General features: G+C 46.4%; 1 protein-coding gene across 1 annotated transcript in view; it reads right to left on the bottom strand.

Annotated features, from left to right (window-relative positions):
* Nucleotides 1-14,977, bottom strand: part of TOX3 (TOX high mobility group box family member 3) — a 112,053-nt gene that overhangs the window by 33,848 nt on the left and 63,228 nt on the right. The window contains exon 2 of the mRNA XM_080644471.1: nt 3,815-3,880. Within this exon, the coding sequence (XP_080500597.1) occupies nt 3,815-3,880 (66 nt within the window). The remainder of the gene's footprint in view (nt 1-3,814; nt 3,881-14,977) is intronic.

Here is a 14,977-nt window from a genome sequence, read left to right as displayed (position 1 = left end):
TCAAACTTGGGACCCTTCAGTCCGCAGGCCACCGCTCTATCCACTGAGCAAAACCGGTTAGGGCTACAGTCTATTTATTATTAACAACATTTCTGAAGAGTGAACTGATGCAAGATCATTTGAATCTGCCCTCCTTGGTTAAGAGAACTCATTTAGAGCTGAAAAATCACCATTATTGAAACTAGGAATTGATGATATAATTTAATAGCCACTTGAGAGAAAATAGAAACAAAATGAAGGGGTTGGTGGGGAAACACCACATCCCCTGCATACAGAGCCGGTCAGCTGTGATTTCTAATCTCACCAGAAGTAACGCGGTCACAAGGCAAGGGAGTCAGCCCCATGGCAGACCATCGAACATCTCGAGGTCCTCTGTAGACTCAACAGATGCAGAACTTGATTGCATAGTAACGCATTTGAAAGCTAGAATGAAACTATTACATTTTCTGACATATTTATTCGAATAATGACCCCCCCCCAAAGAGGTTGGTTTCTCACGATGGTACCCTGAGTTCTCAAACACAAAGGGATGAGTTGGCCGCGAGTGTGGTTGGCTGATGAATGTCGCCCTATGGCTGCCTTTGCTGTTATTTTGGCACTAATGCGGTGCACTAACAGATGCAACTGTAATTTGTGACTCATTTGCTACCCCATTACTGCTTAATGAAATCTAACATATCACATTAACAATACGGATAAACACTCATTCTTGATATGTGGCATTTGGCTGTTTTCATTACCACTGTAATTAACGCTTGAAATATTATTTCAATAAATATTTAAAGTACTTTAAACATGGTCAGGGTAATCATGACACAGACAGAAAACATGCAGCCAACGTGTGAATTTCAAACTCAGAGTATCCTGGTCCCCAGGGCATTAGCTACGGGGCAATCGCTACGTGAAGGGGGTTGGTTTGGGGCACCATTTCGACTTGACTGCATCAAACCTACAGGCTTCCTGAGTTAGTCTGCACTCATTAAAATGTTAAAAAAAAAAAAAAAACCAACAACAAATAAATTTACTTTTAATGTAGTGATTGGGAAATGAGGCACAGGCTATAATGTAGTGCTTTATTTTTTGTTCAAAAAATAAAAAGAAAACATTCTGGGAAATCATTACGTAAGATTGCCTCTTAAACTCTACCATAAGCACATCTTACGCTAGGCAGTCAAAATTAAGGAGGTTTTCATTCTTATTTTTCTTAAGGAATACAGAGATGTCATATATACAAATAAAACATCCTTTCAGTATAATTTTATAAAAGACAAGATAATTTTAAGGTAGAATTTAGTATACTACTTACTATATTGTAAACGTAATGAAACCATACAATAAAATTATATTACAGTGCTCAACCATGAAAATGCTAGACTCTTCCACCACTTTTAAAGAGAGGTAATATATTCAATTCAGGGCTGAGCATTCCTTAGAGAAAAACGTAACGAAGACGTACTGGTTATCTGAGATTATAAAAGTAACCATGTACCATCCAAAAAAAAAAAAAAAGTTACTGACTTTTGGACACTCTGCCTTCTGACCGAGATCAGATTAATCATATCGAGTTTCGAGGATGATTTCTCAGAGATATTTACTTTTCCGTGTTTACCTTGAAGATGTTTAAGGAGTGTGTACATGGTTAAATACCATCTGTACTGAAATGTTCAAAACATTTGTTCCTTTTGATAAAAATGCAAATCTGGAGAACTGTTGTATCAACACATAACAGCCAATGTCTGACACGGTGAATTATCACAGCTGGAATTAAATTGTCTCCGCGCAGCTGCTGCCAGTGGAGTGTTCATCAATGTTTGATTCAAATGGAGGGAAAAAACCCTACAGAATGAAGCATCGTGTTGTCCTTAAAGATGGGGTTTGTGTTCATTATCACAAACAACCCAGCAGCCAGTGCCAAACGCTACTCCCTCATCGGGGCTGTCTTCTCGGTGAGAGAGAGGATGGTCATCGTAAAAAGTGACTCATCTACGACTGCCCTGAAATCTGAATTCTCCACTTTTTTCAAATAATGTCTCCATGTTCACTTCTTTCATACCATTTGCTTCCTTGGACCAAGATTACTGACGACACCATCATGATTTTCATTCTCTGGGGGGAAGCGATGAAGCTCGTTCGGCTTCCTGTATTTGAATACATTTGGAAGCTGAAGGCTTTTTATTGCAGGAACTGCCAAGTGGCTCCATTTGGACCAATTTCACTGTTTTAGCTCATTTACATTAGCTAAGATCTGGAAACAGCCCAAGTGCCCATCAGTAGACGAGTGGATAAAAAGCTGGGCTACATTTACACCGTGGAATACTATGCAGCAGTAAAAAAGAAGGATCTCTCCCCCTTTGCGACAGCATGGAGGGACCTGGAGAGTATTACGCTAAGCGAAATAAGCCAGTCAGAGAAAGACAACTATCACATGATCTCACTCACAGGTGGAATCTAATGAAGAAAGTAAATGGATGGAACAAAATAGATCCAGAGACATAGAAGCATGGAGCAGACTGTGGAATCTCAGAGGGAAGGGAGGGGGCGCTGGCTGGGTGGGTGGGTGGGAAGAGATCAACCAAAGAACTTGTATGCATATATGTATAACCCATGGACACAGACAATAGGGTGGGGAAGGCCTGGGGTGGGGGAGGGAGAGGGGGAGGGGGCAGGCTAGAAGGGGTCAATGGGGGAAAAAAGGGGGACATATGTAATAGTTTCAACAAAAAAGATGTAACTAAAACCAATAAAATAAAATCTGAAGTCTCACGGCCTACCATTTTTAGGAAACTGTTTCCTTGGTCTAATCAAGATAGAGGTTTTTCTGGAGGGCAGACCAATGGGACCAGACAGCAGCCCTAAGTCACTAAGGCAATATTCAGTAACAACAGCAACAAGAAGGGGTGTGCTCCGTCTGCACTAGTGAACCCTAGGCAAACCCAGCATCGGTGTGGCGCTGCCTGTGCATTCCATCATTCAGCTTTCCTGGCTTTGGCCAAGTCTTGGAGCGTGCCCATCCATTCATTCACACTACCAATATTTACTGAGCACCTCCTATGTGCCAGGCACTGGACTAGGCTGTGGGGATATGACAAAAAAACCAAAACACTCATTTCACACCCCTCCCACTGAAGACTCGACAACCATACAGCTCTGCCACATCATTTCCCAAAACACGGCAGCTTAACGAAGTCATCCTCGGAGCTACGTGAGGTTAATATACTTTCTTTTCAAACATGTGTTTTACTGATTTTTAGAGAAAGAGGAAGGGAGCGGGAGAGCGAGGGAGAGAGAAACCTCCATGAGAGAGAAACACTGATCAGCTGCCTCCTGCACGCCCCCTACTGGAGATCGAGCCCACAACCCCAGGCAGGTGCCCTGACCGGGAATCAACCAGCAACCTCCTGGCTCATAGGTCGACGCTCAACCACTGAACCACACCCGCCAGGTTAAAATACTGTCTATCAAAAGTCACTCCCATCCTAGTTTGCAAAATAACCACCTATCTGCTTAGGTATCCATACAGTGTGCATCGCTGGACTGATATCCTCCCTCCCCTATCTCCTTTCGTCTGCATCTGTACTTCTTTCCACCAAGAGATGTGTGTGCAGGGCTCCCGTTCTCAACAGCCTTGGACAAGCGATAGAGACGTGTCGGGCTATTTTTCTCTTCCGATAGGGTTTTCTCATTTCTCCTCCTACGTCTGCCTCGTGCCACACGAGAGGGAGGTGAATTCGCTCCTCTGCTTTCCCCTTCAAGCCTCCTAAACCATCTCAATGGCGCACACACCGTGGACAGACACACGAAGGCAGGCACCTACCTCGCTGGCCGCAAAGAAAGCGTTGCTTGCCTCGGCCATGTTCATGTAGTTATGGTTATTTCCAAACTGGAAGAAAGCAGATGGTTTGAGGTTAGTACGCAGCCTGACAGAGGACGCGGGTGGTGTCCTGAATCCTGGGCGGGATTTGGAAAGAAGGCGGCCAGGGTTAGGAGATGAGAGAGGGGTGTACTCGCAGCCAAGGGGAACCGGGTGGTGGTACCCTGGCAGCTGGCTCCCGCAGGAAAAATAAAGCACAGAGTTCCGCGAACTTGACCATCCCTGGAAAACAGCGCTGGTTCTCAGGGAGACTAATCGCAAAGGGAGGCAACCCCACACCGTTCGTCCCCCCACCGGCCAGGGGCTTTTGTTAGAGGTTAGAAGGCAAAGAGTGTTCCCCACCCCTCCCCCCAAAAAAACAAAAAACACCTTGACACATTTTTAAAACATGTGGGGATTTCACAGCTTTCCTCTTCCAGAACAGATGTCACAAGTGTGGGTAGGTTAAGATGTGAATTAAAAGGAAAAAGAATCCAATTCCCAGGACTCAAATTCTATTTTCTAGCGAATGGGGTGTGGTGTGAATATCAATAAATAATCAGACCAAAGACTTTTTTTTTTTTTTAAATCTCCAGGGTTTAAAGCCATATCTCCAGCCATCGGAGCTGTTGAAAAGGGGGATATTTAATCTCTCAATGTAACATTAAGTGCAAAGAGGTTTAAAAAATAAGCGGGATCCCATGAACACAGCAATTTTTATTTAATTCCCTCACACAATGGCCCATTCAGACCATCACAAATAAGACTGTATCAGCATTTCAGACATAAGCTCTTTATATCTGGAGACCTGTTATCAAAATGTAAAAAAGTTGGATTTGGGCAGAAATGGGTTTTCGGGTCCGGATGGTGTAAGCGGGCACGTCCGGTTGCCTTCAGCATCCTGTCATCGGCCCGGCGAGGTGGAAAGAGCCCGGGGGCATAACTCGCCGCAGTCATACTATTTCCATGATTTTTAACGGGGAAAGGACGCTCTCCTTTTTACAAAGTGTATGATTTCCTGCCTTTCATGCACTAAAGAACACAGAGGTTTGGTCTCCAAAGGGTGAAATGTGTATATCCATTCCATTCTCCAATGTAAACAGAGCTAGTAATTATTTAAAGCAGAAGGCACAATTTTCCCAAGGAGAGGGAAGGGGGAGGGAGGGAGGGGGAGGGGAGAGGGGAGGGGGGGGGGAGAGAGAGAGAGAGAGAGAGAGAGAGAGAGAGAGAGAGGATAAATAGAACACAGAAATAGAAAACCCACTTAAATCCTCTCAATAAACTCACTAACACTTTTCTCCAGGGGGGCTCTGGGCCCCTGACTCTGAACCCATGACTCCTGCACAGAAGGGATTCGCACGCTGCACTTTCTCACATCGGGGACCCGCGAACTAAGCAGGATTTATGCCAGAGACCCTCACGGTTCTGCAGCGCTGCTGGGGTCCCCAGATGCACCAGCCCACCCTGCAAAGGGACCCCTCCACACACACTCACACAAGGAGCCCTCGGATCCATTTGGACAAACACCTTGACAAGGATTTTCCTGGAAGATGTATTTGCGCTTAAGAAAGGCCTCTGTCTGGCTTCTCAGGAGGCTGGTGATACCAAAACTAAACGCAGACTTATCTCCCAACAATCAAGATGTATTCGTTCGGGAGGCAGGGTTTTCTTTGGTACGTCCATCATACCTCAGTAAAACGGCTTCAAATAATTTAAATGTTTTGGGGTAGCCCTCACCGGTTTGGCTCAGTGGATAGAGCATCGGCCTGCGGACTGAAAGGTCCCAGGTTCGATTCCGGTCAACGGCATGTACCTTGGTTGCGGGCACATCCCCAGTGGGAGGTGTGCAGGAGGCAGCTGATCAATGTTTCTCTCTCACTGATGTTTCCAACTCTCTATCTCTCTCCCTTTCTCTCTGTAAAAAAATCAGTAAAATATATTTAAAAAATAAAAAATAAATGTTTTGGGGTAGAAAAGCACATGAGTGGGTGCATACACACACACACACACACACACACACACACACACATACACACACACATAAACATACTTTCCCCATGTTTCTATGATGTTAAAAATATGCAAGAAAAAGAATAGTTTTTGCATTGGGATTCTTGATGAATCAATGATCTCAGAATTAAAATCTTGGGTCCCATTCCGCATGTTCTTTATTAAATATGTATAAAGCCAAAACCGGTTTGGCTCAGTGGATAGAGCATCAGCCTGCGGACTGAAAGGTCCCAGGTTCGATTCCGGTCAAGGGCACGTAACTTGGTTGCGGGCACATCCCCAATAGGAGGTGTGCAAGAGGCAGCTGATCGATGTTTCTCTCTCATCGATGTTTCTAACTCTCTATCCCTCTTCCTTCCTCTCTGTAAAAAATCAATAAAATATATTTAAAAAAATATGTATGAGAACTGGGGTCACGATTGGTGTATTCCATGCACCAATCCTGGCTCCCCAAACAGCCAAGAGGACCCACTTTCACGTTATTTAAATGGAGGGTTTGTTGGGGCATTAGAAATCCATTTACAGCAAACAGCTCATTATCGCAGAGTATTTTTTTAAGATGAAACTCACTTATTATCTAATAGCACCTAAAACAACACAGAAAAAATAAAATGGCTATTACACGAAGGGCCCAAACAATTCAAAAAACAAATTAAGCTCCGAGCGAAATAAGAACCGGGTTAGAAATCCTCCTCTGAACAGTTAGCAAGCGAATGTAATTACTGAAGGAAAGACAGCTAATCAGCTGTGAATTGTCTCCATTAATTAGCATCTGCCCCGGAGAAATGAGGAAGCCCAGCAGCCAGGCCAGCACGTCCACGGAAGATGAGCCACGGGCTGGTGGCCCTGGAGCTGCCTGGAGTCAAGCAGGTGGCTCCGTGGTCCAGGTAACGGGCAAATCTGGCACCTGAAGCGCCACGCTAGACCCACAGGGCACTCTCCGTGTAGCTTCCGCACCTACACAAGGCCTCCATGAGTGGCTTTTCATTTGGAAACACTGGCCGATCGGGCAGGAACACGTATCAATCATTTCACACCGAAGCAGGTCTCGGTGCTGTTTGGGGTCACGTATCTCCTCCACAAAGATGCTTCAAAGGCTCACAGGTGATGGGCAACATCTTCCTCCTGCCCAGGTGGCCAGGCCGCTGGTGCAGGGCGGGAGGGTCTTCAGATAAAACACAGGACACCCAGCCCGGCCGGCGTGGCTCCGTGGTTGAGCGTCGACCTATTGAACCAGGAGGTCAGGGTTCGATTCCCGGTCAGGGCACACGCCCAGGTGGTGGGCTCGATCCCCAGTGTGGGGCGTGCAGGAGGCAGCCGATCCATGATTCTCTCTCATCATTGATGTTTCTATCTCTCTCCCTCTCCCTTTCTCTCTCTGAAATCAATAAAAATATATATAAAAAATAAAAAATTAAAAAAATACAGGATGCCCTGGCCAGTTTGGCTCAGTGGATAGAGCGTCAGCCTGCGGACTGAAGGGTCCCAGGTTCAATCCAGGTCAAGGGCACATGCTGGGGTTGCTAGGCTCGATTCCCAGTAGGGGGCGTGCAGGAGACAGCCAGTCAATGGTTCTCTCATCATTGATGTTTCTCTCTCTCCCTCTCCCTTCCTCTCTAAAATAAAAAAATATTAAAAAAGATTTTCTTAAAAAAAAATTAAAAATGAAAAAAAACAACAACAAACAGGACACCAGTTAAACTTGACTTTCAAATTAACAACCTTTAAAAAAAAAAAAAAGTATAAGTATGTCCCATACACTACTTGGGATATATTTATACTAAAAATTGGATTCTTTCTTTTTAGTATCAGACTTAACTGGGTATTGTGTATTTTTATTTGTTAAATCTGACCACCCTACTGTGGTGGCGGTGGTGACCTGATGAGGCAGGAAGGGCTGTCACTCCCTGTGTGACATACCTGACCTAGTGATGCTAGTGTAGTTTTATTTATCTTATTTCTAAATACGACCTATGGATCCTCCTTTCCTTGTTTGTGTAAGAACAGATCTGATTCTTCAAGAAAAAGCGCCTCTGAGGGCCAGGTCTTTAATATAATGCCCTCAGGAAAATTAACTTCAACGAAGTACAATTAGATTTATGATCTAAGAGACAGTGATATGGGTAAACACGTTAGATTACAAAGAATCCAGGGCCCCTGAGGGAGGAAGGGCCCTCAATGCGCTCACCACTGGCTCCCCCAGAACAACCATGCCTGGAATACTAAACACACCCCAAGATGTAATGAAGGGAGGGAGGGAAGGAGGGAGTAAGGAAGAGAGGGGGGAGGGAGGGAAGGAGAAACCCTACTTTTCATTTCAGTGCCTCATAAGCACCCCTCCCAACTGGAGTATCTCTATCCCTTCCATTTTTATGATGAGAGAGATGATCATGATGATAATGACCATCATCATCATCATCATCATCATCATCATGATAATGTGTTTGCCCAGTAAAGCCTTTTCCACACACATTACTTAACTTTCCTAAGTGCAACGAAATGTAATTTATTTTCCCCAACAACCAGTCAGATACACATCATTCCTCTCCCCCATTTTATCAATGAACAAACTGAGGCTTCTGAGGGTCAACCTACTGGCCCCCAATCAGAGACAAGCATGAAGTGGGACATCCACCCTGCCTCACAATCTGTCTCGCTGAGAATCCAATATCCATAAAAACATGAACACTTCACTCACGGATCAATCCATTCTGAAATCTATCCACCTCATCGGACCCAAAGCTAGAATTCCCCAGCGGGTATCGCAAGGTACCCAAGTGCAGTAAAGTGCTCGCAAAGAGGGTTCCCAGTCCTGTAAGTGTGTGCAAGGCTGCAGACCACTGCCCGGCCTGATGCCTCCCAACGCCAGCTGCAAAGTTCAAGGCCCTGAGAAGTCCTGCAGCTAATTCCTAAGGCACCGTGCGAGGCACTGGAGGCAACATGGGGAAGGAGGTGATGAGGTTCCTACTTGCATGGAGCTTGCACGTTTCTTAAGTGTGAGACACGAACGCCCTCCCCACCCAAAATACTTTCCCCGCAGGAACGCTTCTGCCTTTTGTTTCCCCCACAACACCCCGTGGGAACGCACTTTGGGAAACCTTGTTCCAAATGCTTTCCTGGCGACATTCTTTTATTGTCCCCGAAGCCTTATGAAAGCGAAGAGTTGCATTTTGTACCATGGTGAAAAGTTGATGCATTTTGCAAATCAACTAAACAAGAACTTGTAAATGAAGCGCTGTAAGTCACCTTAATTTGGCCTTATTTCCAGCCTTTGTAGATGGTAACTCTCACTGTTGTTCCTTCAGCGGTCTCCTGCTCAACCATAAGGTTCCTCTAGGAGACGTGAAGAGTCAAGACAAAATACTTCAAATAAGCTAAATGAACATCAGGTGAAACAGGGAGTAACTACTCTAAAGAGGATAAGAAAACATTATGATGCCCTGGCCGGTGTTGATCAATGGTTAGAGCATCAGCCCACAGGCCATAGGGTCATGGGTTCAATTCCCAGTCAAGGGCACATACCTGGGCTGCAGGTTTGATCCCTGGGCCCAGGTCAGGGCATGTGCAGGAGGTAACCAACTGATGTGTCCCTCTCACATTGATGTTTTTTTCTCTCTCTCTCTCTCTCTCTCTCTCTCTCTCTCTCTCTCTCTCTCTTTCTCTCTCTCTCTCCTCTTCCTTCCCTCCGTTCTACTCTCTCTTAAAAAAAACACATTATGAAAGCAATAGGCATCTACACTAATAAAAGAGTAACATGGTAATTGACCGTACCTTCGCGACACCCACCAGCCAATCAGGAGTGAGCATGCAAATTAACCCAACAAAGATGATGGGTTAATTTGTATACGCAGGCACCGAGCAGCCGGGTGCAGGGCTGGATGCAGGCATTCCGCACCGCCCCAGCCACTCCGGCCCTCTGTGCAGCATGGGAAGGCAGAATGGCGGCTCCGGGCCAGAGCAAAAAGGTGGTTCCGACCAGAGCAAAGGTGGTGCCAATAGCCAGAGGAAGGAAGGCCCATTCTTGAATGAATCTTCATGCATCGGGCCTCTAGTATATCTTCTTTAATAATAAAAGGGTAATATGCTAATTAGACTGGACATCCTTTCAGGTGTCATTCCGGACATCCTTCCAGATGAAGCCAGGGACGGAGGGAAGCCCGGGTCCTGGGTGCCTACTGGCGGCTGGAGGAAAGCAGCCCAGGTCCCGGTTGCCGGAGGGAAGCCAGTGCTGGCAGCCAGGGGAAGGAAGGCCTACTCTTGCACGAATTTTCATACATCAGGCCTCTAGTATATTTATATAAATACATACACATAATGTGGGAAATGGTCATGGAGAGGCAGGGGCGTTGCTGAGGTCCTTTACACACTGATAGGCTCTGATGGATGTGGTCCCCACAGATACAGTCCCCACCGAGATCATCATAAGGCAGAGCTAAAGTACTCGGCGTACTTCTGTATCTTCATACTTTCACAAAAGAACATCATCCTTGTACTTGAAGGTAGGCTTATTTTTTTCTGCCTGATGAGTAATTACAGCTTCAGCAAATACCATTGATGAAGGGCATCAATTAAAAAGAAGTACTTTAGGACTTTTTAACTAATTTATTGAAGATCACTGTGTTCAGCCCGGTTGGGCTGTCTAACCGTGCGAAGTGCCAAAGCAAATGCATGGCTTCGGTCAAGTCCAGCCGGTCCAGCACCAGGCTTGGGAGAACATGGAGCGGCACAGACAATAACCCATCTGTAATCCCAGGACGGACACTTTAGCCCGAGGAGTCCACACACCATCATTCTCACTGAAATTATTTTGACACCCGTGTGAAGCATCGTATCGGCTTCTAATAAAGCAGCATTAACCACAGGGTGTCAAATAGCTAAATGGCATACATTTAATCCTTAAAAAAAAAAAGATAATCCTTCGAACGCTCTTTTCTTTCCCCCATTAGATTTGTTAGCAGACCCCATTCAAGGTGATGCCTCAGTAAGGACATCCGTCAGGTTGCGTACACTAATGAACTGTGCCATCGTGGGTCAAGTGTGCCAAGCGTGGTCACGTGGCGGGGAAGGCGGTGCCGCGAAGTTCACACACTCTCCTGGGCTCTGTGAACGACCCCGTGGGAAAGAACTTACTGCAGATGATCAAGTGTTGACCATTTTCAGCAGTGATGTAATCCGTTCCAAGATATAGATCGCCAGAGAGTGAACACAAGCCCAATGTGGCCAACGAGAATACATAATACCAAGCATTATGAGGAGTGGACGAGAACCCCCCATCAGGAAACAAAGAATGACTTCAGTGAATAAAGACCAAAGGGCAGGGGTTCCCAGTAGTATCTAGGAACAAAGACATGCAAGCAGTGAACACACACACACACAATTCTGCTGGTTACGTATATACAATTACACAGAGAGAATTATACACACATACATAATTACTAGAGGCCCGATACACGAAATTCGTGCAAGAAGAGGCCTTCCTTCCGCCGGCCGCTGGCACAGGCTTCCCTCTGGCACCAGGGACCCAGGCTTCCCTCTGGCCACCAGCAGGCACCCAGGATCCGGGCTTCCCTCTCAGCCCCGGCTTCATCTGGAAGGTCATCCAGAAGGACGCCTGGTCTAATTAGCATATTACGCTTTTATTATTATAGATATACATTCATGTGTACACATACATTAACAGGTACAGTAAAGAAAATAAATTTTCAAAACTATTATTTGCCTTTCCCACATGCTAAAAACTCCTAGGTATTTACCTGCTGAGCTCCGGAGTCCTATGTAATGGCCACAGCACTTCCATGTGGGGGTCAATAGGCATTTCGATCACATGAGCAAAACTGAACTCATCCCCTGCAAGTCTGCCCCACCCACAGCCTTCCCCATCTCCTTTATGGGGAACTGGCTCAATGCCAATGACTCGGGCCAAAGATCATGCCTGAATCCACACTTTCTTCCATCAAAAGCTTCTGTTGGTTTCTCTTTCCTATTACACCCAAAGCTGACCACATCTCCCCTCCTCCATGGGACTCACTCAGGCCCAGGCCATGCATGCCCTCCCAGTGTAGCCTCCCTGTAGGTCACAGCCCAGCCACGCATCTCGCACCTCCCCCGCTCTGTGCATGCTCAGCACACAGCTAAAGGCATCCTCTGAAAAGCTAAGCCAGATCCCATCACTCATCTCAAAGCTTTCCAGTGCCTTTCTATCCACTCAGGGAAGAAGCCCAAAGCCTTACAGGGGCCTTGGCTTCTTCGCTGGCCCTTGACCAATGTTCTCCCTCCTGTTCATGTTGCTCTGGCCTGCTGGCCTCCTTGCTCTTCCTTCAAGACCCCAGACACCCCCCACCACCCAAACACATACAGACCTCGGGTCCTTTCCACGGGCTCTTCCCTCTGCCTAGAATGTCATCCCTCCAAATGTCCCTATGGTTTGCTCACTCCCCTCCTTTTGCGTCCTTCCTCAGATGCCACCTTCTCTCTGACGACCCTATACAATTCCTCTGCCGTCCTCCACCTCGAGCGCTTTCTATCCCTCTCCCCCTAGTCGATTTGTTTCCATAACACTTTCCAGTGTGTTTACGGTCTTTCTCCCCTTGCAACTAGAATGCAAACCTAATGATATGAATGTCTTGCCCATTGTTTGCACGGATGTCCCAGTGCTAAGAAAGAATGTTTGATAGACAGCAGGCATTCAATACATCTCCACTGAATTAATTTCTAGACGCGAACTGATGCTACGTAGAATTGTTCTGCAAGCCAAGCAGGGCACAGTAGAAGCACCTGAAATCCAAGTGAAAAGGGGAAACACCCAAGCATCGATTACCCCGGGTTCCCCATGGTGGTGGGGGCGGGGGGGCGCGCGGGGAAGTGGTGATGGGAACGGTCACATATCCTAATAAAATAAAATTAACATCCTAAAGGCTAGAGATACTTAAGCTTGAAAAAAATAAAGAAAATGCACTCACCCTTTTATAGAAAAGACTAGAGGCCTGGTGCATGAAATTCATGTACAGGGTGGGGGAGGGGGGTCCCCTCAGCCCAGCCTGCACCCTCTCCAATCCGGGACTCCTCTTAGACCGGCAGTCGGACATCCCTCTCACAATCCAGGACTGCTGGCTCCTAATCGCTCACCTGCCTGCCTGCCTGGTCGCCCCTAACTGCCCACCCCCCGCCAGCCTGATCGCCCTTCACTGCCTCTGCATGCCAGCCGATTGCCCCCAACTGCCCTCCTTGCTGGCCTGGTCGCCCCACGCAGCCTACTTGTTCAGTCGTTTGGTCGTCCCTCACTAACCCCCCTGCCGGCCTGGTCGTAGGCAGCCATCTTGTGCGGGCATGATGGTCAATTTGCATATCACCTCTTTATTATATAGGCTATGGAGGCCAAGGCACGTGGGGCTGGAGTGTCCAGGCTGGGTGGGGCCTTCGGTGGCTGAAAATAAGCTTTGATGAACAACATAGGTCTGGCCTGCAAGTAAAGAACTGAGCGGAGACAAGGCCAACCACCTAACATCAAGGGGCAAGAATTTGAGTATTACATTTGATGGCTGATTTTTTTTATTTATTTAAAATATTCTGGTTGTGTGTGTGTGTGTGTGTGTGTGTGTGTGTTAAATTTGCGTGATCAGCTATGTCAGAGTTCCTCAAAGTATGGCCCTAGGAAGCACAGGGCCACCGCTGCCTGCAGGAAATGCAGATCAGCTGGCCCCACCCTGGCTTTCCCGTAGCAGAATCTCTACGCGGTAGGGCCCTAAAAGTCTGCATTTCTAACCAGCTCCTCGGGAACTCTAAAACACACTCCTGCTTGAAAAGTACTAGCCTCGTTCACTTCAGACTAACGCGCTGGAGATTTCTTTTTGTAAATAAACCTCTCCATCTAGCTGAGGAGGAGCGGCGTACTGAAACGCTGTGGCAGCAGGTGCTACTGCCGGAACATGTGTCCAATGGGAGGTGACGGTCGGCCCCCTCTGTGCCCTCATGGCCCGGAGGGAGGACAGGAGCATCCTAGGCTGGACCACGTAGGGAAGGCACGCTCCACTGTCAGGTTTTTCAACAAGTAGTGGGCCCACAGAAGGAACAGCAAGGCCTAAACATATGGACTCTCCCCAAACAGGGAGGCCTTTGGATTTCCATGAGCTGGACACATTTGAGTGTGTGAATTGCAGGACCATCTGGACTAGTTAGAAGTGGCAAGGAGAAATTAAAAAAAAAAAAACCTGCACTTGTTTAATATCAGAAATAAATGTTAGCAGAGGAGAGGATTCTAAGCTTCCCAAATCATGTTTTCCTTTTAGCAAAATATGGCGCAATCTTTGGGAAGGGTCCAGCAACGAAGCCTTAAAACAAAAGTCCACCAAGCCTTAAAACAAAATAGAAATGGAAAGTCATAGAAGATAAAACCTGAGTGATGTTCCTGGTCCTGCCAGACTTTATAGCTCATGTTGCAACCAAATGACTAAGGACCTTAGAGACTTGCGGCTCTTCGTAAGTCTCCTGGGCCTTGCTTCCTGCACAACCACATGACATTTCAAATGTAAAAAGGAAACAACAAACAGAAAAATGTTTCTCGGTGTTTTTCAATAAAAACATCTTCACTCATTATAACATTTCTTTCGGATCAGTAACCAAGCTCTACTAACCAATGGCAAAACGCACGAGTTCTCCAATTCCGACCCCTCTAATTATGATTTCGTATGAACTCCGTCACAACATTAATGAGTTCCTGTATTACCTTCCATTCTTTGATCGCTAACGTATAAAATTTTATGTTGTTAAACCACATGGTGTTCAGGTGCCTAAAACCAAGAGGCACATAAAGTGGAAGCGATAATCCCGTAATGTCTTTGTTAAAACATTTTATCTAAGATATAGATGCACATAAAGTTACAGATACACAGATATAAATATATAGGTATATAGGTCAGGGATTCTCAACGAGGGGCAATTCTGCTGCCCCGTGGCGACATTTGGAAATGTCTAGAGCAGCCGTGGGCAAACTACAGCCCACGGGCCGGATCCGGCCCGTTCGGCTGTTCTATCCGGCCCACGGAGCCGAAAGAGCGGAGGGTTCTCTTGCTCTCCCCTCCGCTCCTTTACTTTGAATTTATATTAGTTCACACAAACACA

Source organism: Plecotus auritus (assembly GCF_963455305.1).
Source record: "Plecotus auritus genome assembly, chromosome: 10".
NCBI lineage: Eukaryota > Metazoa > Chordata > Mammalia > Chiroptera > Vespertilionidae > Plecotus > Plecotus auritus.
This window is presented reverse-complemented; position numbering and strand designations above follow the sequence as displayed.